The sequence below is a fragment of the Erythrolamprus reginae genome, chromosome 2 (genome assembly GCF_031021105.1).
Source record: "Erythrolamprus reginae isolate rEryReg1 chromosome 2, rEryReg1.hap1, whole genome shotgun sequence".
Classification (NCBI taxonomy): Eukaryota; Metazoa; Chordata; class Lepidosauria; order Squamata; family Dipsadidae; genus Erythrolamprus; species Erythrolamprus reginae.
Genome location: NC_091951.1, coordinates 97,507,289 through 97,534,850, shown reverse-complemented (window position 1 = coordinate 97,534,850; position 27,562 = coordinate 97,507,289). Strand labels below are relative to the sequence as shown.

At 36.9% G+C, this 27,562-nt stretch overlaps 2 protein-coding genes across 4 annotated transcripts in view; both read right to left on the bottom strand.

Moving 5' to 3' along the window:
• Positions 1-3,405: 3,405 nt before the first annotated feature.
• Positions 3,406-7,007, bottom strand: C2H3orf62 (chromosome 2 C3orf62 homolog). The gene is given in 4 exon segments (XM_070735812.1): positions 3,406-3,555; positions 5,187-5,281; positions 6,458-6,942; positions 6,945-7,007. Coding segments are annotated over 4 exon segments (792 nt in total). The 3' UTR covers position 3,406.
• A 1,400-nt stretch (positions 7,008-8,407) lies between these two features.
• USP4 (ubiquitin specific peptidase 4) overlaps positions 8,408-27,562 on the bottom strand; it is a 44,701-nt gene continuing 25,546 nt past the window's right edge. For all 3 annotated transcript variants that reach the window (XR_011557987.1, XM_070738786.1, XM_070738787.1), the window contains 9 exons: positions 18,437-18,628; positions 17,507-17,595; positions 17,070-17,279; positions 16,917-16,987; positions 15,387-15,502; positions 13,685-13,834; positions 12,060-12,163; positions 11,779-11,867; positions 8,408-10,363 (listed from right to left, as the gene is read on the bottom strand). Coding sequence is in view for 2 of the 3 variants with exons in the window: in XM_070738786.1 (XP_070594887.1) it covers positions 10,244-10,363; positions 11,779-11,867; positions 12,060-12,163; positions 13,685-13,834; positions 15,387-15,502; positions 16,917-16,987; positions 17,070-17,279; positions 17,507-17,595; positions 18,437-18,628 (1,141 nt within the window). In the remaining variant the exon portion in view is untranslated. The remainder of the gene's footprint in view (positions 10,364-11,778; positions 11,868-12,059; positions 12,164-13,684; positions 13,835-15,386; positions 15,503-16,916; positions 16,988-17,069; positions 17,280-17,506; positions 17,596-18,436; positions 18,629-27,562) is intronic.

The following is a 27,562-nucleotide window of genomic DNA, read 5'->3' as shown; positions in this document are numbered from 1 at the left end:
GGAGTTAAAAGTGTTGTGTATAATCAAGACGATACATGTTCCTCCTGAGTTCACAAGGCTAAAGCTGGGTTGACTGAATAATTTTCTTTACGTACCAGCCAAAAGTTATACGTGGCTGTGGCTCAGTTGTCAAACTATGACACTCAAGTATCAGCACATGAAAAGACAAGATAAGATTTTTTTAACAGTGTGGTGTATGTACGGCATTTCCAATATCTCCTATTATAATTTTCAGAATATCATTGACCTTGATAAGACTGCAGCCCCATAAATTTCCCAATCAATGAGACCTTTGTTGAGAGTTCTGAGAATTTATACGCATGCAGTTGTTGAATTATGCTACATCATGGTTTTGTGCATCAGCAGAATAACAGCAAGAGTTCATCATTACAGCTGTGAAATGGCAGTGCTATATAGCAAGGAAAATGAAAAAGCTCATGGGTCACAGTGTCCCAACAGAAACCTATGGGGATGCATGTTACATTTATTCCTTTCCAATCCTTTTTCTATCACAAACTAAAAACAGGAATGACAAGAGGTCTCGTCTCTTTGTTCCTTAACTCTACCCAAGGTTGAACATCTTGGGGAGGGGGGATTATGAAGAAAGTGAGAGTGAAGCCTTTCCCCCTCTCAGATTGTTCAGCTAACTGCAAACACTGGTTCTGGTGGGATGGAGACATGGACTTGGCCTGTGGACCAGATATTTTCCATTGCTATCTGAGTAGTGGGGATGATATATACTGCTCAAAAAAATAAAGGGATCACTTAAACAACACCATATAACTCCAAATAAATAAAATTTCTCTGAAATCAAACTGTCCACTTAGGAAGCAACACTGATTGACCATCAATTTCACATGCTGTTGTGCACATTCAAATTTGTACAGAATGAAGTATTCAATGAGAATGTTTCATTCATTCAGATCTAGGAGTGTTATTTGAGTGTTCCCTTTCTTTTTTTAAGCAGTATATATCTATATATGTGCGGTGAAGCTAGCTATGCCAATGAAGCCCATACGAGTATACCCATACTTTGTTTCTTTTGTAGGCAGAATTTCTGTTTTAGATCCACATGCTTAATTCTATCTCATCTCTCACATATGAAGAGATAATTTATTGTGTAATAAAAGGTATGAAAATTGCTTGCTTTTTTACTTTCAGAGCACCCAACCTCTTATCTAGTTTAGGCCTGTTTACATCTACTTTATGCAACAAATATTTGTTTAGTAGTAATGCAACTTGATTTGTATCTCAGTGCCATTTTCTTATAAAAGTAGAAAGCCTCACCTCCCTAAAACTTGAAAAAACAACCATGAACTCTTTTTTATTGCATGTCAGGGTTGATGGCTACGGTTATTCATCTGTTCCATGGGCTGGGTGGGAGGCCAGCCACAGGATGGGGCTATGAGTTCAGGATCTAGCGAGGGAGAATCAGACACTCGCTGGGTTAACCCTAAATTCAGAAGGGCCCAAAAACGTAGAGAACAGAGGTCTGGAAGAAGATATTAAGGAGAGGAATGGGTTCAATACTGTAGTGATGTATTTGGCACGTCAGGGGGTCAGTGGAGAAGAAGGGTGGAGTTTCAATGTTGCCGAAGGGAAAATGGATGTGTTTTTGCCGCACTAAAGTAAGCAAAAGTATTCTGTGTTGTTAACAGTCAGTTCTGTTGTTTTTCAAAGTCATGCTGTTAGGAAAATAAATCTTGTTAAGTGGAGCAGGAGAAGGAATGTGAGAAATGCAGCTAAGAGAGATAACGGACCGAGTGCCTGTATGGAATTTGAATTACAGGAGAGCAGAGAAATAAATGGAGTTTCTTTATTCATGAAATAATGCATTTAATAAGAGTTATTTGTAATTGCTAAATTTCTACCAGAAACCAGAACAGAAAGGAGTTGTAAATATCTTTGTGGGGCGTCCTGCTGGAACGTGGAACGATTGTTAAATGATCAGTCATAAATTGAGGACTTACCTATATTTGCTTTGTATGTAGAGAGATGAGTCACAAGAAGTCAATTGCAACAGTTGCCAACGATCGAGCTAGAAACCAAGCTATATGCATTGTATACAGAATCCTCTATGCCACCCCATAGAAAATTAAGTAAAAAATAGCCATTTCCCATTCTGGATGTATAACACTAGAATTATATGTAGAACATTCACTGGTTCCCTTGTTGACATATTGTAAGGTAACAATGTTCACACTTAAATTATGCTGGTATTTGTATATGCTCCTTACAAAAGTGGACCTTACTTAAATTGCTGAAAATATTTATGCCCTTAACGCATGGCCTATTTTTGGCAAAAACAAAATAGATTAAGTCCATTATTAATACTTTTTATCATCTGATAGAAAGCATCCTGATGCCTACAGTTTTCTTTGATGGTCAATAATGATCTTCAACGGTGAATTTTACCCCTAAAAAGGCTATAACACGTGAAAGCAAACATCCACCAAATCTTTAATTTCATTCCAAATAAAAAGTTTAAACAGTTGGGGGGGGGGGTGTTCTTTTAAACTCTACCTTTATGATCACGATGAACTGCACATTTTTTTCCTCCTTTCTTTCCTGTCTGACATGAAAGCAGACGTGTGGCTTGCTTCCCCAGAGAAAACCATGGAGTAAACCATCAACTCTAGATGCACAAGGTCCTACCATTCATGAATCTTTAGATATAAGAAAGATTATTTCATTCCACCACCAGACAGTTTTTTAAAATTAATGTTTATCTGTTCTGTGTTTCCTTCCGAGAAATTTATCCCATGATTCGAATCTGTTTTTTCTGGTTTAAAGACATGTGCATCTGCTGCTTGGCAAAAAATTGCAAATAATAGTGACTTAAATCATTATATCACAAGAGGGCTTATAGGCAGTCTCTTCCTTGCAATGGAAACTTACCCTGAAGGGCAAAGCGAAAGCAGTAGCATTTGATTGACCTACTGTCCATGATCGAAACATTTAAATATGTTAAAGGATTAAATAAGGTCCAGGAGGGAAGTGTTTTTAATAGGAAAGTGAACACAAGAACAAGGGGGCACAATCTGAAGTTAGTTGGGGGAAAGATCAAAAGCAACGTGAGAAAATATTATTTCACTGAAAGAGTAGTAGATCCTTGGAACAAACTTCCAGCAGACGTGGTTGGTAAATCCACAGTAACTGAATTTAAACATGCCTGGGATAAACATATATCCATTGTAAGATAAAATACTATATAAGGGCAGACTAGATGGACCATGAGGTCTTTTTCTGCCGTCAGTCTTCTATGTTTCTATCCTACAGAGAAAAGAAATTCCATGCCAATATTGTAAGTTGCTTACTTTAATAGTGCATCTGGTCACGATTGCTTGCATGGTTTAAAAATGTTACTAACAAATCTTAAGAATAGCTCACACTTTCCACCACCTGCCTAGTGGAGTTGGTGCAAGGTGGAGCTGTTTAATCTGTATTCCTCTTCCATATCCAACAAGGTTTCAATGATAGCTTCATCTTCAGGGCTGTGTTCTAGGACCTTTCTGAAAGTGTTCCTCTCACCCAGATGGACAGCGGAGGATTCATCTAGAGAAAGAAAAAAAAACCTGCATAAAAGACTGGTAATTTGCTGCATTTCCTTCAAAATATCAGAGTGACGTTTTCTTTACTCATTCCAAATAAACTAAAGAGTTTCAAATTGAATTCCAATTGTCCAAATGTAAGAATGTAATCAAGCCAGCAGTTACAAAGCCATTGCTCCAGTTATTAAGTGTATTCATTTTTTGGGGTATTTAATATTTATTTGCATTTGGTATTAGAAACATAGAAGTCTGACGGCAGAAAAAGACCTCATGGTCCATCTAGTCTGCCCTTATACTATTTTCTGTATTTTATCTTAGGATGGATATATGTTTATCCCAGGCATGTTTAAATTCAGTTACTGTGGATTTATCTACCACGTCTGCTGGAAGTTTGTTCCAAGGATCTACTACTCTTTCAGTAAAATAATATTTTCTCATGTTGCTTTTGATCTTTCCCCCAACTAACTTCAGATTGTGTCCCCTTGTTCTTGTGTTCACTTTCCTATTAAAAACACTTCCCTCCTGAACCTTATTTAACCCTTTAATATATTTAAATGTTTCGATCATGTCCCCCCTTTTCCTTCTGTCCTCCAGACTATACAGATTGAGTTCATTAAGTCTTTCCTGATACGTTTTATGCTTAAGACCTTCCACCATTCTTGTAGCCCGTCTTTGGACCCGTTCAATTTTGTCAATATCTTTTTGTAGGTGAGGTCTCCAGAACTGAACACAGTATTCCAAATGTGGTCTCACCAGCATTCTATATAGCGGGATCATAATCTCCCTCTTCCTGCTTGTTATACCTCTAGCTATGCAGCCAAGCATCCTACTTGCTTTCCCTAGCGCCTGACTGCACTGTTCACCCATTTTGAGACTGTCAGAAATCATTACCCCTAAATCCTTTTCTTTTGAAGTATTTGCTAACACAGAACTGCCAATACAATACTCAGATTGAGGATTCCTTTTCCCCAAGTGCATTATTTTACATTTGGAAACATTAAACTGCAGTTTCCATTGCTTTGACCATTTATCTAGTAAAGCTAAATCATTTACCATATTACAGACCCCTCCAGGAATATCAACCCTATTGCACACTTTAGAGTCATTGGCAAATAGGCAAACTTTCCCTACCAAACCTTCCCCTGTGTCACTCACAAACATATTAAAAAGAATAGGACCCAGAACAGTATTCATTTTCTTCTTAAGGATTACAATAACTCTACTAACATCTATTGCAATAGTGCTTGCTATTTCAAATATGTGTGGGATATATTTAGGGGGCTTGCAAGTTTGTGAAAAGTTAATGAACTAGAGCAAAAATCTAACATACATTTACGGAAACAAGTTCTAAAAGAGGAGGCCTTCCCATCACATATTTCTACCTTCTCACTTTTAAGGTTGTGCGTTTCAAGCTAATGCAAAATTAGCTATGGCTATTTTTTACAGCATGGCTTTAAAAAAAAAATCCTTATCTTGCATTCATTTTGTGCTTGACATCCATATTAAAACAATATAAATGGATAAATTTAAACCTGGTACGCATATTCTTTTTGCGGCTTTAAGCATGCAGTGTCTATTCCCTTCATAGAACCAATTTAAAAAGAAGAGCTATGGAACAGAGGAAATATTGCTTACCAGCAGACATATCTTCATGATCCTTTGGATTCTCTGGAGGAACATCACAGGAAATTATGTTTGTTTCTGACTTCATGGATCGTTCATCAATTTTGCTGAACAGCATAAAAACACCTTAACTGAACACTTAGACCAGGACATTTCCCATTATAAGAGAAACATTTAAAAACAAGCCAACTAATTTCACAAACTAAAATGAAATTTAGCCCAGTATTAAGTACTGTAATAGAGATGTCTCAATTTTCAGTTATGCTATCCAAATTCATTTAGTATAACTATTTTTATACATCAATGCATAAGCCCATTTAATTTGTATCTAGTAAGGTATAAAGATGTCTCTCCGAGCACTTTTCCAAACTGCCTTTTCGATACCTTCTTAGTTTTACCATAACATATTTTATATACAATTTCTAAGAACTGCATCATTATAAAAATAAAAGCTTTTTTGGGGGGGAAAGAAAGGCTTCTTAATTAGAATTTTATTATTGGGAATTGTTGATCTCTATTAAAATACAAACCAGACAACTTTTACCTCTATTCCCTTACCATAACGAGTACCTGCTCTATTGCTTTTTTAAACATGTGGCTTGTTCTTTAGGTAATGATCATGATGAAGGGAACTGATAACCAATGAAATACGTAATGATTTTTAAAAGTTATGTAATTATTATGCCATTTATTGAGGGGCCTTCAGGCTACCAAAAAACTGTATGATGGGTTTGATCAATTCCATCTTGTATGCTCTGGGTATACACATTTCACAGAAAAAGGAACATTGATTCAAAGTACTGGACATTTTTACCACTCTAAGTTTTTAGCTCAACTTGTCCTCTTAAAGATGCCTTGCAAAGCTTGCACTTTAGTGATCGAGATTTCATCCGGAAACTGATACAAATTCATCATTTTACATTGAATAAAATGTAAAGTTTCAGTTTGCATTGAATAAAATATCGATCGATTGGGATTTGGGATATATTGGGATTTGCCTGCTGGTGGGAAACCAACATGGCGTTTACTCATTTTTTCTTGGTAATATATTCCAGAGTTTATGAGCTGAGTGATAGCAAATTTTGACCAGCAAATTAGGTTATGGTTGACATATGCCATTATTTGCTCTGCTGTGTTTTGTTTTTACCATTTGATCTTGGGCACCAAAATGCCCAGAGTCAGTTCTAGCATCTACCCTTGTTCTTCATTAGCAGCAGCCAGTCATCAAAACAAATTTAGATGCTGCTCATATCACAAATCAAGCCTGTGACGGCAAAGCATACCTTACTTTCTTCCATCTTTCACTCTCTTGTAGGCTAATAAAATACTGCTTCTCAGCCATGAAGATTGGGGCGTGCAACCATGTATTTTCCTTGCTCATCAATGGTTCCCGTTTGGTACATGTAATAGTCGAGGTTACCGTCACTGGAAAGAGATTTGACCTAAGGAGGAGATTCTCTTTTTCAGGAGAGACTGCTGATGATGGCTGGGGGCAATACACAGGAGGAGATATTACCTCTCCCTTAGAATTAAAGATATCTACATTAGGAGGTGTAGAAAGTTGCAGTACTGGCAAATCAGTGTCCTGGTTGCTGATGGTATCTTGGGAAGGAAGGACAGGAATGGAGAGATCTTCCATTGCGCGATCAATAGCTGCTGTGAGCTCCTTACGGCATCTACTTAACTTTTCAGACATTTCACCTGAAAGAGAAAAATGGCTAATTGTCCAGAAGTCTGATTGCTTATAGAAAGTTGTAATTGGACCTAATGTTTAATATTCCTAGGCCAGCTCCCTTCTAAAGCTTGAAGACCAGTACTCCTTTGATTGGCCATTCATCTCTAAATATAAAATTGGGAGGATTTACAACTCACACTAAGCAATGGCTTTCAACAGATCTTTACAACAGATCTACTTTTGAGTATAGCATAAACACACAGATAAATTTTAGTTTTCTCTAGGTCTCCCTAAAATACTTCTGGAAGCAAATTCACGATATAAACTTTGACCAAGAAATCATGGCTTCATATCTTCTCCCAGTCACTATACCCATTGAAACAGCCTGACGCAATCATTACCTATCAAATTATAGGTAATGGAGAAAGGCAAAAAGAATCATAAACCCGCTCAGCAACTTTGATTGATCATAATTGCTGTAAGACTTAGTGGTGTATCTAAACTTTGTGAATATTTTAACTATTTTTTTAAAGTGCTCATCTGCAATTTATCTTAATATTGTGTTGCGTCAATGTTATGTCCCAAATACTTTTTTTTTTACTAAATTTATATATAAACTTTCCTGAAGTTTTGCTTTCTCTAGAAATCCCATAATATGTTCACAAGATACAAATATCTAAGCAACCTGCTTATGACAATATCATCAAAATGTGAGGGATGCCTAATCTACATTAAGGGCTTTATAAGCCAGTGCCCCTTGTAATCCAAGTTTGGGATACATCAGACCTGTTTATCAAGGCTTCCCAATTGCAAGGAAAATACAAGATAAAAGAGCAATCGCGCAAATCCTTTTGTTTAGCAAGAAAGTCATAGGCTGAATTGAAAGCTCCCCAGCTAAGAGCTTGGTGCCTCTCCTCTCCCCGTGGAAGGTTTCAACTGTCACGGAACCTTTGTTTCTACTAGAACTTTCCTCCAAGATGGGACTTACTGCTTTCAAATGACAATTTATTATTAATAAATTAATATTAAGTTAATAAAGGAATTATTTTCTTATTTCAATCTGATAAACCTAATCAGGACTGATCTGGATGAATATTAAAAAGAAATAGTCTTTATTGTTTTTCCCAGTGCTTCACAAATTACTGCTTCTAACCCAACATTGTAAACCTATTTCAGACAGTTTTATATTAGTCCTGTTTTCTCCATAAATGGTCTCAATTAGATGACGGTCTTAAAACTGTAAAGGATTGACAAATCTTCCTAGGAAGTGAGACAAGTAGATTTAAGTCAATCCAAATTCTTAGTAAGATTAATTTACAAGAAATAGAGCATGAAAATCAAAGGCCAAGAAACAGTGTATGAATTTACAATTCTAGCTTTAGAAATTACTGGGGAATGAATATATACACACAGCACCTAGGCTACCACTATATTCCAAGTTAAAGAAAAAAGGTTGCTGTACCTTTGGTATTGTTTGTATTCAATCAGGTAACGAGTCAGCTCCTAGGATATACTAGAAACCCTCATTCTCCACACAGAAATACCGAAGAGTACATACTTTGTGCAATCTGTTCCTCTTTATTTTATTATTTCTTTACACAGTAAAACAATCCAGTGCTAGTCTAAAATTGATCTTGATACTTTACAATATGTACACACCAGCTAGGATTCAGCCTGCTCAGAGGCAAATCAAGATTCCTAATACCATTTGTACAGCATTTAAAAGAAACTTACTTCAATGTACTCACTCTGATCATATTTAAAAACAGTGAAGATTTTTACTTCGGTATGCAACAGAAATATATAAGGTTATATTTAATTATAAATTGGGGACTTTTGCATTTAAATATTTATTTCATTATCTCTCCAAATGTTACACTTAAAAGAAATTATAACTCAGAAAAACAGAAAAAAGCAAAACCATAAATGTAATTTGACATTAGCATTTAAATAATCCCAGCCCCCTTTCTCTGCCCCATATGTGCAAGAAAAAATATGCAGTTGAAATAAAACCTCAAACCAGTTTAAAGATCTGAAAGCACAAGCAACTCAACTAAATAATCATTTCGGTGCTTTAGAAGAATCATCTGCAAACCTATATAGTAATTATTGGGAGATTGAATGTGAACAGAACAAACTGACAATTATTGTTCCTCTGCTAAAATCTCCAGAGAATACTTGTTCACATCTAATAAATTCTACTAAAATAATGTTGGATCACTGATGACTATAGCCTGTGGAACTGCAAAGAAAAGTATGTAAAATTTATTTGCGAAAGAAATTATACTCAGAGTGAATTATTGGAACATACTGTCAACAAAAGGAAATAATTTCATGAGGTATTAATATGAATTCAAAGCCATTGCCATTAATAACAAATCTCTTCAATACAATGTGACATTCCAGAGGATTATTGAAAACTCTCTTAGTTTATATAGTTAAGCTACTACCAAAGTACATTAGGGCTTAGTGTAAAGAATGTGAAAAAGAGAACAGCAAGACTATTTTTCTTTGGTAACTTTTAGTTTATGTGGAAATGGCTAACAGAAGGGAATTACCGAAATAAATAAGAATAAAATGTCAAGAAAGAAAATGAAACATATCAAATGTAATTTGATATTTTGTGTGGCCTTCATACGAGAAAGGGATTGAGACCTTTATATGGTGCTGATAAAACATTGCATACATGTGGAGAAAAGGTGTGAAATGAACATAAAGCATTGCTATCAAGTGAATATGAATAATAGTGGGGGGGGGTTTAATTACTACAGGAAAGAGATATTATCTGTATATTACTTCTACAGGATTGCTTTACTAGCATTGAGCATGAAAACATGGAACCTATTTTTGAAATACTTTATAGGTAATTTTTGGTTGGGAGATTTTGGGCCAGGAGAAATACTTTCCCCCAAAAAAGAAAAGAAAAAAAATCTGATCATGACATGTCCAAAATGGATTGACACAATGTTGTGGTAACATGTGCTAATCAAGACTGAAGCTGTTGTCCATATGTTGCACTTCTGCATCACTCAGGTATCTCCCAGACTGTACATTTTTCAATACGCATGAAACTAAACACATACTGAAACCCAATTTGAAGTTGCAAATCAACACAGCCATCTTTTTCTTAACATGCATCGCTCCAGTCATATAGCAGCTTTAATCCCACACAATCTTCATGATACAAAGTCAGATTTAGACAACATTTTATTGAACAGTTAAGATAGAATTTGATTTAAAACTCTTAGGTTAAAGAGTATGCCCAAGTTTGCCATCTTATTGCTTCCTCTATTTATTTTTCAGTGCTGAGGGCTCTGGGTTGTCAAGTAGCCTTTACAGGGGTTCAAAACAAGTCCTCAGATATATTTTCATATTGGAGATTCACCACACAAATTCAGTTAGTATCCATGCCGTCACGTTCTTCAGGTTCTGGTTCCATGCTTGGGCAAAAAGAATGGCTCCCCTTGAGCTTGACATCTCTGCGTTGGTAAAACAGTACATACGCTGCCTTTGTCTAGAAGAAAGTGATTTAAAAATATTTTTTTAAAAAAGCAATACTAACAGAAATTTGTAATCAAGCTAGCCTATAAAGCCCCAGAACTCAAGATCTCTGAAATATTCACATACCTAGATAGAAGTCTTGACATCTTTTTTGGAAGCCTTATTAATATTAATATTAGATTTGTTTCTATTGTAACATTGTTATTATTATTGTTGTGAGCAGCCCTGAGTCTTCGGAGAGGGGCGGCGTACAAATCTAATAAATTATTATTATTATTATTATTATTATTATTATTATTATTATTATTATTATTATTATTATTAAGCCTCCTCTAATGAAATGAGGCTCCCCACCCTTCTCCGCCTCGGACCAAGGTCCTTAGAATCGGAAGGATCAAGGTCTTGTTGATAATCTTGCTAAGATTGAGTTTGATCCCACTGCTTCCACTCAGGAAGATCTATTTTTTGCAAGCCTCCTCCTTCAAGGTGAGTGCCATCCTAACGAGTTACTACAGCTGACAGTGCGCCCTTCCGAACAAACAATAACCTTCCTTCGTAGGGTTCAACCTCAGCCAAACCATAACAGCCTTCTGCTATCACGGACTAAATAATCATCGACTCACTATAACACTCTGCTTTCATCTCCCAAATTATGCAGGGAGTTTAAAGCTGTAATTGTTGATTGTTCTGACTGCTGAATGCTGCTGAGAGGTCAGATAAGTATACTCTTCAAATCCAAGTCACAATAAAGGTAATTTAATGGAACAACAAATGACATTTCCATCCTATTACTAGACAATTCAGTCTTTCTGAATTCACAGGAAAAAAAGGTCTAGGCCAGGGGTAAGCAAAGTTGACTCTTCTATGACATGTGGACTTCAACTCCCAGAATTCCTGAGCTATCATGATTGTCTCAGGAATTCTGGGAGTTGAAGTCCACATAGAAGAGCCAACTTGTCATAGAAGAGCCAACTTTGCCTATCCCTGATCTAGACAATCTATTTCCTCTAGGGTTCTCCTTAGTGGACTCAACAGTTTCTTAACAATCTTCTCCCCAAAAGGAAGATCAGTATTGGAGATTGCATAGTAGTTGACTAAACAGCTATGTAGACTTATTAGCATCAGTACCCCCAAAGAAATGCTGAAAATTCCCAGATCCAGCCGATTAAAGATCCCCTGACCACCTGAATAAGCAAGAAAGGGCATGTCACAATCAAGAAAATAGTGGACTCATGCATCTTATCACTTAATCAGTGCACAGCTTGAGAGGGTAGTGTGAGGATTTGTAGCTAACCCACTGTTCCTATTGGGTTTTTCTGTAGCAAACAATTTGTAGTGCCATTTTAACTTGCTACTCTGATTTAATAGCTGCATTTGTTAAATTCCAGATGTTACCAGAAAAAAGTTTGATTTATTTGAAATACTTACCACTATTTGTTCTTCAGAAGCTGGAGATACATTGCTATCATCAAAGTAGTACCATTTTCCATTGATTTTATTCTTAGCATATGCAGTATCTGATAGATAAACAAATGCAAGAGAAAAATATTTTAAATTGTTCTTTTTAAATGTTTTTTGCTGTAAACCACCCAGAGTCCTTAGGGAGTTGAGTGGCTGAATGAGTGAGTGAGTGAGTGAGTGAGTGAGTGAGTGAGTGAGTGAGTGAATGAATGAATGAATGATAAATAAATAAATAAATAGTTACTCACAGTGCCCTACACCCAAGCCTCCATAGTGATTGGAAACAGCAATTAAGTCATATATATATGGGATTGCTGCTGGATCACAAACAAATTCAGACATGTTCAAATCCCTATAAAGAAGTCACAAAGATCAACATTGTAGCAAAAAAACCACATATCTTACAATCTATGGTATTTCAAAAACCAGTTTTACAATTATTCACCCTGCTATTCAACTGCTATTACCAGCAAGAGTCACAATATTGCTGATTACAACAATATTCCTAAATAATTCTGTTATACTTTTATATAAACACTACTGCCTCATTGAAGAAATATTTAAATATTTCATCATTTTATGTTAATTTCTGCAAATGGGGTTTTTTTTTGTTACAAAACACATGCTGCTCTGAGTCCTCGGAGAGGGGTGGCATACAAATCTAATAATAAATAAAACAATAATAATAATAATAATAATAATAATAATAATAATAATAATGTACAACAATGACAGGTTCTCTGAAGCAGTCACTGGAAATTTTTTTAACAGGGCTGGGAAAGAGATATTTATACTAAGAATTTGTGCTGCATTTTTACAAATAGCTACAGACAAAAGACATACAGACATTGTGTGCAAATATAATTCTTCCAATTAAGGTGAAGGTTGAGAGGAAGCAAATTCTCACCACAATTCAAAGAAATTGCAGTGAGAATTGATTTTTCCTCTGCATCAGGTTAATTATACATATTTTTTAAAAAAACTTTAGAACATACAGTCACATCTGTAGTCACATTATGATTTAATGTAATGTTGAGGACTGTAACTCAAACGTGCCCTTGTCAGTATATGTTCCCTATATTTATATTTAGTCCTCTCCTGACAGACTCAGGGCAATTTATACATCTAAATCTAAATAACTAAATGCTCTTATACTTAATATAATCTTTCTAAAATAATTTCTCACAAAAATATAAATAGGGAACATATACTAACAAGGGCACGTTTGAGTTACAGTCCTCAACATTACATCAAATCATAATGTGACCACAGACATGACTATGTGTGTTATCAAGTTTTTTTAAAAAATGTATATAAATAACCTGATACAGAGGAAAAATCAATTTTTGCTTCCAATTACATTGACCAAGAGAAATATTTAATTTTTCATTTAACTTACTGTGAGCATACTTGAAAAAAAACATTTGTTAAATTATATTCCAAAGGTAATTACTCAATTATCAGATAATAATATAACTAGAGCAAAGTAACATTTGCCAAATAAAATATAAATTTAGATTTGGTTCTAAAATATACCCAAGTTGTGCTCAAGTTAAAGATGCTTACTACAATAATATCTGGACACTAATCATGCGATTCAGGCACCTAAACTTGGACTAGTGTGAGTTGCCAACCTCAGAGTAGTATAAAACAAAATTATCACAAATCTCAAAATCCAAACCAAAGTAGTTTAAAGGAAACAGAAAGTAGAGCTATGCAAAATCCCAGAGTAGAGGAACAAAGCAAGAAAAGTGAAGGCATTCAAGATGCTGAAATCAAAACATCAACAGCAGGGTACTGTAATTATTTAAATAGTGACAATGTTACTTGGACCATGTATTAATCGATATACTAACATTGATTAAAATTTTACCTGATCGGGAAGTCAACTACTGTGTCAAGTTTATCCCTCCAATATCGATTGTATGAAAAGCGTTTTAAATGAACTACCAAAATCCGTGGCAATGACCAAAGATCAAATTTCTTAGTGGCTTGCTGATGTTTCTTGCAATTAGGACAATACCTGAAACAAATCAAATTGAAATTAAAATGAAAATAAAAGTGTTTGTTGCAGATACTAATTCACTTTATTGGAAGGGAATTAATAATTGCTGAATGGGACTTAAAATTCAATAGTTCTGGAAAGATATAGCAATCTCAAGTAAACCAGATAAATCTTTTCGGACCAGATTTTAGTCTCTAGTCTGTTTTTTCTCTATACCAGGGATGTCAAACTTGTGATCCACGGCCTGATGCGTCATGCGCTAGCCACTCCCAGTTTAGCAAAGGATTTGTGTGTGTAAGTCGCAATACATCATATGATGGCCTAGGTTTGACACCCCTGCTCAATACCTTACAGGAAGAAATCCTATGGATTGCTTAGGACTGACTGGATACACAAAAATCCAGGATCTTGTATGTTGCATGGTTGCCTAATCATTTCAATGAATATTACACAAAGAATAATCTGTGGATAAAGGGTCCTGTACTGCTGTGAGAATGCAGAATACTTTGAGCAAAGGAAAAGAAATACATATGATACACCACTATTTTCAAAAATAATTTTAAGGGGAAAATTAATACTAATTAATCTTCATTCTGATTTGTGCTTGTCCTCTCACTAGTTCCCCAAATACCCTCAAATCCCATTTAAACTAGAAATAGAATCAGAATCTACATTTAGCAGAAAAATGTAATAAGGACTTTATTCTCAAAAGCAACATGATACATTGGCCTTGTTTTCAATAATTAATCTTATATTGTCTGTACTTTGTTACTCATTTTATCATGGTTTTACTAAACTTTTTTAAAAAAATATGAAAAATGCTTTTATATTGCATTAAAAGTTATGTTAATTATCAGTGGAGATTGCACTGTTTTGCACTGTGAAGCTGTCTAGAACAAGGGCCTCTTAATACATGTTTGTAATATGTCTCAAATATAATATCACAAATGCACAGCTGTGGTGCCATATCTTGCTTGAAAATATGCTATTCTGCCCAGAAAAAAAGTTTAAAAATAGGATTTTGAGAAGTTAAAAAGAGTAGGTAGCAACTCCTCCAGTTCACTTCCTGGTACATCAACATAAGCCATTTGAGAATGACTCTGACATGTTCTTGAAATGACAAAAGTTTTAAAAAGGCTTGAGATTCTTGATCTATAAAGTAGATAGTAATGGCAGGGATTTATGTAAGAAAATAGGTTTGCTAATTCTACCAAAAAGCAGAAGGGGAATAGGGATCACACCTCTTTATCAGATGGAATAATAGGTGGCTGAGGGAACCCTAATGTCCTGCAGCACTAATGAAAGATAATCTCAATATACATAATCAGCGGTCTTATTTTTGCAGTGCCAACATAGCAACTCTTACAGGTATCTAGACATGGTTACTTTCACACATCTATTAAACAATGAAGAGTGGTCACATGTGATCTTGGTTGTCTGCTTTCTCAACTAGGAAGCTCCATTTGTAAGGAAGAATGGTATGTAAATATGCAACAGCAACATGCAAAGATAATATTCAAGCACAAGCTATGAAATGCGGTCCAAAGAAGAGTCAGTAGCAAAAACATACCAGGGATCATGTTCCCCAAGTGTCTCCATAGTTGTAAAAAGTTCTATGCATTCTCTAAGGGCTACAGAAGTTTTCTTTTTTTGTGACTGAAACATACTGTTGTGTTTTTCAAATGCCTAAAAACACAAACGTATATTAAAATGGAGAAAAACAGACATTTCTAAAAAAAAAAAAAGTCAGAGATACACATTAGGGTCACAAGCTTGCTTTCTGTCCTTCCCCCTTTAGCTTGTGCTGGCTTTTCTCCACTTCACACATACAAAGCTACTGCACCCATGGGATGTAAATGCATAGTTTTCATTTAGCAACTGCCTTACATAGCAACCATTCACTAATATAACTGGTAGTAAGGAAAAATCCAGTGCACACACTTAAACTTGAATTTCTGTTCCTGACAATAAAGCATGCCAGAAAATAACACTGGACTTATTACATGAAAGAAATTTATTTAAACGAGATGGCAGCCACCAGCAATCTTGGCAGTATTTCTTAGTCACACGGTTCCCCTAATGACTGCGTCTTATTGGCCGTGTGACTTAGCCACCTTTTCCCTGGAACCAATTACTGTTGCTCATCAACTTATATCACGATTGGGAATGGAATTCCCATTGTAAGTGGTGTGGTCATAAAGGAAGAATTCACATGGCCAAATCTAGTTTTACAACTATTTTTACTACAGTTGTTAAGTGGATTAGCATAGTCAGGCAAAAAATACTAGAGAAGGCAGATTTGTTTATTCAAAAGATGGCTGGAAAGGTCACAGGTCACAATCAGATGATGGCAAGAAACTGAAACCATCATAAATGTGAGCTGGTTGCCAATACCTGGATTGTGATTATGTGACCACGGGGGTGATTAACCTTGTTAGCCTAGTCATTTGGTAGAGTGAGATGGATGGTATATAAATTTAATAAATAAACAAACTTCAAGAGCAGATTGTAAGACACCTTTCTCAAGGCCATCATATCTTGGAATTGATAAATAATCATAAGTTGAGGACTATCTATATTAAAATCTTCATTTCTCATTTAAAATAAGCTTGATTAGTAACCATGAAGAGGCATTTGCATTGTAAGATTCCAATCTTCTATCAGCACAACAACATTTATGGGAATAAAAAAGGCATATAAAAATAGGTTATCTGGTCAGAGAAGGAAAAATAAAAACACTAATGAAACTCGTATGATAATTGAGGATTGCAAGAAAATTACCCTGCTGATTGTGGTAAGACAGAAGCTTTTAATGCCTGCTTTAAAAAAGGAGCAATCACAATGGCAAAATAAATATTTTTGGGGGGGAAATATTAACTAAGCATATAGTATTCAATAAAAAATTATGATCAGATGCACAAAGCCATTGTCAATAAGTCTATCTATTGTGCAAAGCAATAATTTATGGTCATATTTATTTACAGAGCCTTTTAAGAAAAATATCAGATTAGCACATCATCATCTTGCCTAGATTATTATAACAGGGTTTAAGAAGTCCAACTAGTTCTGCCCTTTAAAAGGGAGACAAAACATTAATCACCTGAGCTTCTTCTTCATCAAAAAGCAGCTTCCGGGTGTCAGAATCCCAATCAATAGCAACAGTTGCATAGGCTGGAAAAAAAAAATCAATAGCAGCTCATAAAGTTACCACAAATGAAAAGTGCCTACAGTGACGTTTTAAAAAGATACGTACAACTCAGTTTGAGGATCTTCCCTTCTGTGGTAAGGCAGTTTACTTCTGATGTCCCGTAAGAATTCACAAAACTGAAACTGAAAAGCTGCTTTTTCTGGGGCTGCTTCCCTTCCACCTGCTCATTCCTCTCTTCAGACTGAGGAGCATCTGCATCTAGTATTTTCTGTTTGTTTTCTTCACAATCCTGATGCTCCATCTCTTCAACATTACCTAGAATAAATATATTGCAAAGAGTGCTTCCAACTGTATTTCAGATTTAAAACTGAGAAGCAACTGATTCAAAATTACAAAGAAAGTAATTGTTTGGAAATTGTTTGGACCAAATTTGATGTAGTTTCAAGTATTTTAAAGGTCAGCCAGACTTAAGTCTGCGATTTACAAAAAAGAAAAACATGTCCACATATATTTAGATTTTAGTCTACATTTGGAAAATTTACCTTCAGATGTATTGGTGAAGCCATTGCAATTGTCACTGTCCAGACCCATGCCAGAATATTCTTCTTTTAAATTAATTTTTACATAGCGTCTGAAAAACAAGTTGGTCCATTATTGGGAAATAAGGCAAACCAATAAGCAAAAATAATTAGTTGCAAATATGATAGCAATAACTATTTATTACTCATTCTGACCACTGGCATTTAAATACATTAATATTAAATATTCCTCAGTTAATATTGCTTTAAAGGAGGAATGGAAGTCTTATGGACAAGGTTAGAACTGCAAGCAATAGTATAGCACAGTAAAACACAATGTAACAACAGATATATATTATAACTTTACAATAGTTCATATTAAAATTGAAATAAAAACACTTTTAAATTCCTGTTTAGAAAATTGGGAAGCTATATTAATCCAAAAGTAGCTAAGCGGCATCAAGAAATGAATGAATTCTATTGGTGTGTTATTTTTTTAAAAGAAAGAACTTTTTCACTTTTAACTATCAAATAGGCAGCGTGCAGTATAGAAATAATTCTACTTCTATCATTCGTTGCAGTCAAAAGTCAAGTCAGCATATGCCCTGATTCTACAATTGTTTTTATGAATCACATGGTCATAAATTCAAATTCAGCTTAACCAATGGGTGGGGGTTTTTTGCCAGAAAATGGCAGAAAGTTCTATCAAACATGATGTGACCGCGGGATACTGCAACCGATCATAAATGTAAGCCAGTTGACCAGCAACTGAAATGTGATCATGTGACTATGGGGATGGTGAAGCAGTCATAACTTTGAGGATGGGTCATTTTTCAAATCCATTGTAATTTTGTTAAGTGCACTGTCATAACTGAGGACTATTTGTAATGCAGAATATTTCAATGAATGTTTATAACCATATGAATAGTATGCCAGAAAGGGACCTATACTCACCCAATTCGCTCCAATATAACATTATACAAATACTCTACTGTAAGCTTGTGTTTTGGTACAGCTATGAGCAGCGGCTGGCCGTAAAGAACTGTCCCTGGAGTAGCACTGGATTGTCTTGCTTTCTTTTCTCTAAAGTAAACTGAGAGTGTGACCCATTCAGCAGTTTCTTCAGTTGGTTTACAAACTTCATATCTGCAAAGAAGAGAGAGAAGATCAAGAGCTGTTTACTCCCATTCCTGGTGGAAGAACACATATATTTTTAACTCATATAAAACAGATTCCAACTGAAAGTCAGAAAAAAAATTTTTTAACTGCAGGAACATTTCAACAAATAGTCATACAGAGAGGTGCTATGTTGCTCTTTATTAAGATATATTCCTACATAAATTAGACAGAACCTATTATGAACAGATCATCTTCCTTCCGATCCTCTTGACTTACTACTATTTTCCCTTATTTCAATTTTTTTTTTCAAATGAAAGAACTAAGAACTTGTTCCCACTAGAAAACAGGAATGCATTACTGCTAATCAAATATATCCCTCCTTTTTTGAGGGATCAAATAACTGCCCATCTAAGAACCTAGATGCCATTTTAGTAGTACCTGACATTTGTCTAAAATGGTTCATTCATTCCCTCACCACTTCGGAAACAGCTGGTCTAGTAATTCAACAAGTTTTCTGAAATCATGGCTTGCCCAATCACCTCCAGAACAGCTTGCCTCCAAAAGTTGTGAATGCTCCAACACTGGAAGTTTTAAAGAAGATGTTGGATAACCATCTGTCTGAAGTAGTGTAGGGCTTCCTGCCTAAGCAGGGGTTGGACTAGACGACCTCCAAGGTCCCTCCCAACTCTGTTGATGTTATTGTAGTTGTTATAATTATTTTATCACCTTTGAGAAAATTGTATATCAACTATTAAATTGAAGCTCTATCTGTTCTGTACTATCTGCAGCTGTATTAAGACATAGAGAAGACATGTACTATTTTAGAGTAGTGCCTGGGCTATGATGTTAACTATCACCAAACAACAGGCCTGATATTTTATTTTTAGCTGAGTTCAGTTATAAGAGTTCATACCTCTATTCAGATGTGACTGCTCAAACAACTTACAGTTACCATTTGAATCTTCTGCCAAACCCCTATCGGCCTTTTCCTGTTCTAGAAGCTTTCTTTTTTCTTCAAGAACTAAAAATTGCTCAATACTTCATTTTCCTTTTAGTTCATATTATGAAGATTTTTCTTAACTATTTTGTCTTGAACAATTTGGCATAAAATGTGTACTCTTTGATTTTTAATAATTATTATTTGTACTTTCAAAAAAACTTTAAAAAACATTCTGCTTTCCCTCAGGGATTAATTAGATGATGCCAATAATTTATACAACCATACTCTGGTTTCTCTTCAGATCGTATAAATCTTTTGCCTTTTATAACTATACTACTGTATTTTCCCTCTGCCCTTAACTGTTAGAGATCATGTCTTCATAAAGCCCTGAAGAATGCTATTCTGAGAATCACAGAGGATAAGGCAGGGGTAGGCAAAGTTGGCTCTTCTATGACATGTGGACTTCAACACCCAGAATTCCAGAGCTAGCATGATTGGCTCAGGAATTCTGGGAGTTGAAGTCCACAAGTCACAGAAGAACCAACTTTGCCTACCCTGGGATAACGCATAGAATTCCGATGATATTACCTAGTTCAACTCTTGGTGACCTACTTGCATAATCATGGTTAGCTCTTCTACCTCTAAGTTATGGATGGGGATGCATTACTCCAGATAGAAATGGTGTGTAATCTGGGGGGCCTCCTTGAGTTGAAGTTTTGCTTGAGGAGTAGGTGGCAACCATGGCTAGGAGGACCTTTACACAAATTTACTTGGTTCAGGCAGCCCTGATATATAAGCACTCATTCCATAGTGAGCCCTCATCTAAATTATTTTGTAAATGGAAATCATTCAGAAACTACAGGTGGTCCAGAATGCAGCCATGTGCATAATTATGGACACACCTTGATACATCTGCGTAGTATCAGTGTTACTGTGTGAGCTGCACTTTTTACTGGTGGCTTCTGAATTTGGTTAAAGGTGTTGGGTGTCACCCCTAAAAACCTTCATAGCTCAAGAATAGAATATCTGAGAGATCATCTATTTCAAATTATTTTCACCCACCCTAAAAAGTCAGACATGGTTAAGCGTATTTCGAGTCCTAGCTCTTAAACAGGATTCAGGACATTTGACTTCTATGTGGCTGAGCTTGCCTGGTGGAACAGCACGGCTCCTGCTCCCAAGATCTGGATAGTGCTGAACATGCTGGCATTTAAAAAAGCCCCCCCCAAAATTGGCTCTTCCCTTGAGCACTGTACCAAATTTAATTTTTAATTTAATTTTAGTATGGCCACTCAATCCAGAGTACTCTGGGCAGTTTAACAAACAGTACAAAAAAGTGACAGGATGCTCACCAATAGTTAATCTTATTAACATGAGGAATTTAAGGTTTTTTTTGAATCCCAGTAAAGTGGGTGCTGTCTCCATATATCTTTTGGATGTTGCTCCAGAGGACAGGGAGCATATTTCCTCAGGCCACAAGATGGAAGCATTTAATAACTGAAGGACCTGGAGTGCACACCCTCAGCCTGAATATACTGGGCATGCAGAAACAATTGGAAATAATATGGCTCAGTATTACAATATTGTAATCCATTGTGGCTTGTTTAACAATCACTGTTTAGAAAGCATGATTTGGCACAGAATGTGAACTTAGCAATACATATTTTGAGTGATGAATATTACAGAGGAGAATGTTGCTCTTCATTCTCAAAATATTAATTCTCAAAATACAAAAAGGGTATTCAGTAATTAAATAATTATACAAAATCAATTTCAGAAGTCCAGATCAACTTTTTCTTATTATACTGTTTCTGGCTGATGAAAAGTCATTACTGTAATCTCTCAAAACAAAGACAAATTCAATCACAGTTTTACCTAGGAAACTGTTGACATTTGACACAAAGCTAAATCCAAAAATGCTAGGGAATTCCTGAAAGCTTGGCATTCACACAAATAAACCATCAACAGACATATAGCACGCCCTGCCCCGTCTACATACCATTTAAAAAAAACTACAATCAAATCTCAAGGAAGGAAGGAAACAACCAACTGAGCACAGCCTAAGCAGCACAGCATTAGAGGAAAAAGCAACTAAGCAATCGATATGGAAATAATATCTTAATCAAGGATTTATGAATAGCCAAGCTACCCAGAGTGACTGCATCGGTGAGATGAGCAGTAAAAAATAATAATATAATAATAATAAAATTAAATTAAATAAATAATAAATGAAATGCCGGCAGGGCAAATTATATTAGTTAACAAACAATGAAAAGTCTGCAAAGAAACAACCAAACTCAAAGAACATTAAGAGTTGAACCCTTATCTATAACGAGTTCACGGAGAGGGGTGGCATACAAATCCAATAAATAAATAAATAAATAAATAAATAAACAAACAAACAAACAAACAAACAAATAAATAATCCTTTCAGTCAGGATTTAGACATGGGATAGAAATGGCATTGGCTGTACTTTGGGATGATGCCTCGTGGGATTGGTTCAGTAGTAGTGTATCAGTTCTTGTTCTACTTGATCTCTCCGCAGCCTTCAATATTAATGGCCATGACACATCCTTCTGGATTGACTCCATGAAGAGGGAGTGAATAGCACAATAATGTGGTTTATACAGGGCTGGTATGCGTGTTTCCATGGGGTATATTACTCTCTCCATTCCTGAAGTACCAATGATGTCTGCCTGAGCGGCTAAGTGAGGTAACCATAGGGTGAAGTAGCATTAGTATGGAGGACAACTGAATGGCTCTGCATTTTTTGGGGTTTCTGGATCTAGGACTTTACCATTTTATATACTGGACAAAGTGGTGCTACCTGTCAGACATGGTGCATAATCTGGGGTTCTTTTAGAATCACGATTCCTGTTCAAGGAGCAGGTGAACAATCATGATAGGAAGGCCTTTGTATAGTTTTGTGTTGTGCACCAGTTTTGCCCCTTCCTGGACCATGAGGCTCTACTCACAGTCATGATCACCTCCAGAGTGGATTAGTATATATTCTACATGGAACTGCCCTTGAAGAGCATCAGAAATTTTATATAATGCCAAATGTGGCTGCACAAACAGTTATAATATGGCACATATTGTACCTCTGTTCTGCAAGCTACACCGATTGACTGATTCCTTTCAGGTTCAATTCAAGGTGCTAGTTTTGACCATATTATTTGAGGGACCACCTCTTCAGGATTATATCTAACTGCCCCATCAGATCCAACAGAAGGGTTATATTGTAGGTCCTGTCAGCCAGAATTTCACTGATGGGATCCAAAGATGTAGTCTTTGAAGACCTTTGCCACTTGTTTTTTCATACATGTTGTTAGGTCCCACAGAGTTGGCCTTCTCCGGGTCCTGTCAACTAAACAAGGTCGTCTGGCGGGACCCAGGGGAAGAGCCTTCTCTGAGCCCCGACCCTCTGGAACCAGCTGCCCCTGGAGATTAGGATTGTCCCCACCCTCCTTGTCTTTCGCAAACTCCTTAAAATCCACTTCTGCCATCAGGCATGGGGGAATTAAGACATCTCCCCAAGGCCTATATAGTTTTATGTATGATATGCTTGTGTTGTATGTTCTTTTAATGGGTTTCTAGATTTTTAAATATTAGATTTGTTCTCTGTACATTGTTTTATTATTGTTGTGAGCCTCCCCGAGTCTGCGGAGAGGGGCAGCATACAAATATTATAATAATAATAATAATAATAATAATAATAATAATAATAATAATAATATAGCCTTGAGGATTCCATGGAGAGACTGCAACATGGCTGTATTATTACTCTGCTGCAATCTTTATTTGTTTAATTGTTTTAACTGTCATTATATTGTATTAATGGTTGTTGGTTGTCCATTGCATAATGTCACATTCACTGACATGGATACTTGTATAGATTTGCCAAACCAATTCTTCCCCATCGGAAATTATGCTTCAATTTGATTAGGATGACATTTGCAACTATGGATAAGGAAAGTACAGGTAGTCCTTACTGATTCTTCATTCAGCAACCATTTGAAGTTACAACAGTGCTGAAAAAAAATAGCTTTACAGCCATTTACATACATACATATACTGTATATATATAGCTGTGTCCGCCCTAGCAGAAGAACAAAAGCACCAGCCTGAAGATGACGAGTGGGACCTCGTCAAAACGTCGCCAGAAATCTCGGAAACTTACATGGGAAGAAACCCGAATATGCTAAGACCTTCTCTCATATATATATCATGCAATTTTTATTGTATTTTAATGCTATTGTATTTATTCCACTTTTAGCCGCTCTGAGTTCACTTTGGATTGAGTGTTTTTATATATATGTATGCATGCATGCATGTATGTATGTATGTATGTATGTATGTATGTTTGTTTATATATATGTTTAGTCACCCAATCTATTTGCTACATTCAAAGCAAATCTCCACCCCCACACTACATGCTAAGAAGGAATGTCAGTTGCTAATATTCATTTGCAAAAACACAGAGATTGGAACTCCAGCCTGATGATGGTAAATGTGATTTTACCGAAACGTCGCATAGACATGCAAAACATTACACAGGGCAAAACCCGAACTCAGAACAATCTACATATATATATAAACATATACAGTGATCCCCCGTTTATTGCGTCCCCAACCATTGCGAACAGGGTACTTCGCTATTTTTCAACCCGGAAGTCAAAAATACCATCTACGCATGCGTGCCGGGCACGCATGCGTAGATGGCAGCGGCTTCCCTGGGTCTTCCCCCTCTTGCTGGCGTCAGCGAGGAGTTTCCCCACCGCCCACGCAAACTCCTCGCTGCCGCCCGCCCTTCGCCCGCCCACGCCGTTCATTCTCGCCGCTTTTGAGCTGAGTCCGGGAGCGAATTCGCTTCCGGACTCAGCTCAAAACCGCCGATAGCAAGCGGCAAGGAACGGCTTGTCTCGGCGCTTTCGAGCTGAGTCCGGTCAGCTCGAAAGCGCCGAGACAAGCCGTTCCTTGCCGCTTGCTATCGGCGCTTTTGAGCTGAGTCCGGAAGCGAATTCGCTTCCGGACTCAGCTCAAAAGCGCCGAGAGCCAGCGCCCCCCGGACCCCCAACCCGGGTTTGGGGGGCTGCTAGGAAGCCCTCCATGCCGGCGGCAAACAGCCGCCCCGCCCCCAATCTTCGGCTCCTCGCTAGCGCTGTGGGAGTAAAAACACCGTCTGCACATGCGCAGACGGTGTTTTTACTTCCGCATCGCTACTTCGCGAAAACCCGCTCGTTGCGGGGGCTCCTGGAACGGAACCCTCGCAACGAGCGGGGGATCACTGTATATAAACATACATACATACATACATACATACATACATACATACATACATATAAAAACACTCAATCCAAAGTGAACTCAGAGCGGCTAAAAGTGGAATAAATACAATAGCATTAAAATACAATAAAAATTGCATGATAAAATCAGTAATATAACAACAATAAAATAATATATTAAAAAGAACCATACACATACAGCAGTCAATCTAATTCCAGGCCTGCCGGAAAAGCCAGGTCTTAATGGTTTCCAGAAGGCTGGTAGGGAGGAGAATCTCTGGGGACAGTTGATTCCATAGGGTTGGAGCCGCCACAGAGAAGGCTCTTCCCCTAGGTCCTGCCAACAGGCATTACTAGGCGGACAGGACCTGGAGAAGGCCAACTCTGTGGGCCCTTACTGGCCACAATGAGGTATGAGGTCAGAGGTGGTCGCGTAAATAATGTCCTATGCCTAACATGTGTGGGGGGTTTTTTCCTTCCTCTACACAGCGGAGATTGAAAAGAAGGGATAGTAAGAGAATAAAGTACTGTATATGCCCTTTAGAGTTAAAAGCAATGCAATCATGCTGGGCAGCCAAAGGCTAGATGTGCTATGCAAACAGTCTACAGTAATCCCTTGAAATCTCCTCTCCAATCTTTCAATCCTATCTTCCTATCTCTTTCTCTCCAATCTCTCCACTCTGTGAGAGTGTTGGTGAGAAAAAAGCAAACAATTTCTTTAGGCATTCTCTCATTTGCCTGACATTCCCTCCTAGCATAGCAATAGCATTTAGATTTGAACACTGCCTCATGGAGCTCGTGGGGCTATCTCCTCCCCAATCCACCCCCCTGGCCTCTTGGAGCAGAGAAACTGAAAAGGAAGATATTTGAAGAGAGTAAACTGTTTCATTTTTACACATCAAAAACAATACAATCACATGAGCAGGGGGAAAGAATCAGGCTAACAAAGACATTTTTCTACAAAAATTACTAGCTTCCCCCCTCCCCGGTGTTGTACATACTCCTGGTCAGTTGGAGGATGATGAAGAGCTTGAGGACTCTGATACAGAAAGTGTTTATGAATTAGTGGCAGGCCCTGGATTACAGGTATTAGAACAGGTGGGAGGCCAGCCACAGGATGTTGCTATGAGTCCAGAATCTAGTGAGGAAGAAACAGACGTTCGCTGGGTCAATCCTCAATTCAGAAGGGTCCAAAAACACAAGGAACAGGTGTTAGGAAAAAGATATTAAGGGGAGGAATGGGTTAAATACTGGAGTGATGTATTTGGTACATCAGGGAGCCAGTGGGGAAGAAGGGTGGAGTTTCAATGTTGTAGTGCTAAAATGAAATGTGTTTTCGTTCAGCTCCGGAGGGAGCAAGTTCATTCTGTGTTATTTTACAGTCATTCCTGCTGTTTTTGAATCATGCTGAGTACATAAATCTTGGGAGAGGAGGAGGCTGGAAGGAATGTATGTGGAATGTAATTAAGAGAGATAACGGGAGAAAAAGAATGTGCTAGTCTGAATGGCATTTTGAAGATGGAAGTGAAGAGAATAAAAATGGAATTTCTTTGTTTATGAAATACTGCATTTAGTAAGGGTTATTTTTAATAGCTAAAGTTCTACCAGAAACCAGAACACCCAGAATGGAGAGACTGGAGAGAAGGGGATTTAATGTATACATCCAAACTAGACTGGTGTTTCTCTTTGTCATATATGTGGATATATGCATATACTTATTTATTTTGTCATGTTTATGTAATGTACATTGGAGGTGGTGACCTTTTCAGAGCTGTATGCAACAAAATTTCATTTTAATGTATGCCGATTAATGTACAGTGGTATCTCTACTTATGAACTTAGTTCGTTCCATGACCAGGTTCTGAAGTAGAAAAGTTTGTAAGAAGAAGCAAATAATGTGTGCGATTGGGGAAACCACAGGGAGGGTGGAGGTCCTGTTTCCTCCCAGGAGATTCCTAGAGAGGCCCCACAGAGCCTTCTCCGGCCTGTTTCCTCCCAGGAGATTTATAGAAGGCCCCACAGAGGTTTGTCCCCACCTTTTCAGACCCTGTTTCCTCTCAGGAGATTCCTAGAGAGGCCCCATGGAGGCTTCTCCTTGCCTTTTCCGGTTACAGTTTCGGAGGCTCGGGTTTGTAAGTAGAAAATGGTTCTTGAGAAGGGGCAAAAAAATCTTGAACACCCGGTTCTTATCTAGAAAAGTTCATAAGTAGAGGTGTTCTTAGGTAGAGGTACCACTGTATATTCAAAGTGACAATAAAGCTATTCTATTCTAATTATTTTCTTATTTCCAGCCAGAAAATACAGTCTGAACACTGATTTCCCATTTACAGATTGCTTTCCTTAGCAACGGAGTTGCTGGCCACAATTAGGATTGTTATGCAAAGATTACCTGTAGAATTTTTCCTGGGATAATTCTCTTTCAGGATGAATAATTTAATGAAACAACACTTCTAGCAACAAATTCTATCCTAGCTGTGTATCCCCCAGCTAGGATAGAACATAGATGCAAGCTATTATAGAAAGATAGAACGCAAGAGAAGAAGGATAACTTTTATGTTTCAGATGCTAAATTAAAATGTCAATAGCTACTCAATCATCTATTATTCACATACCTCTGAAAATACTTAATAAATAGATAAAGTAGATAACATGAGAAAATATGGCATTCATTGGTGAAGTTTTATAAATTAAAGATGACCTGCAAGACGTTTTTGACAAAATGTAATCAATTCTAA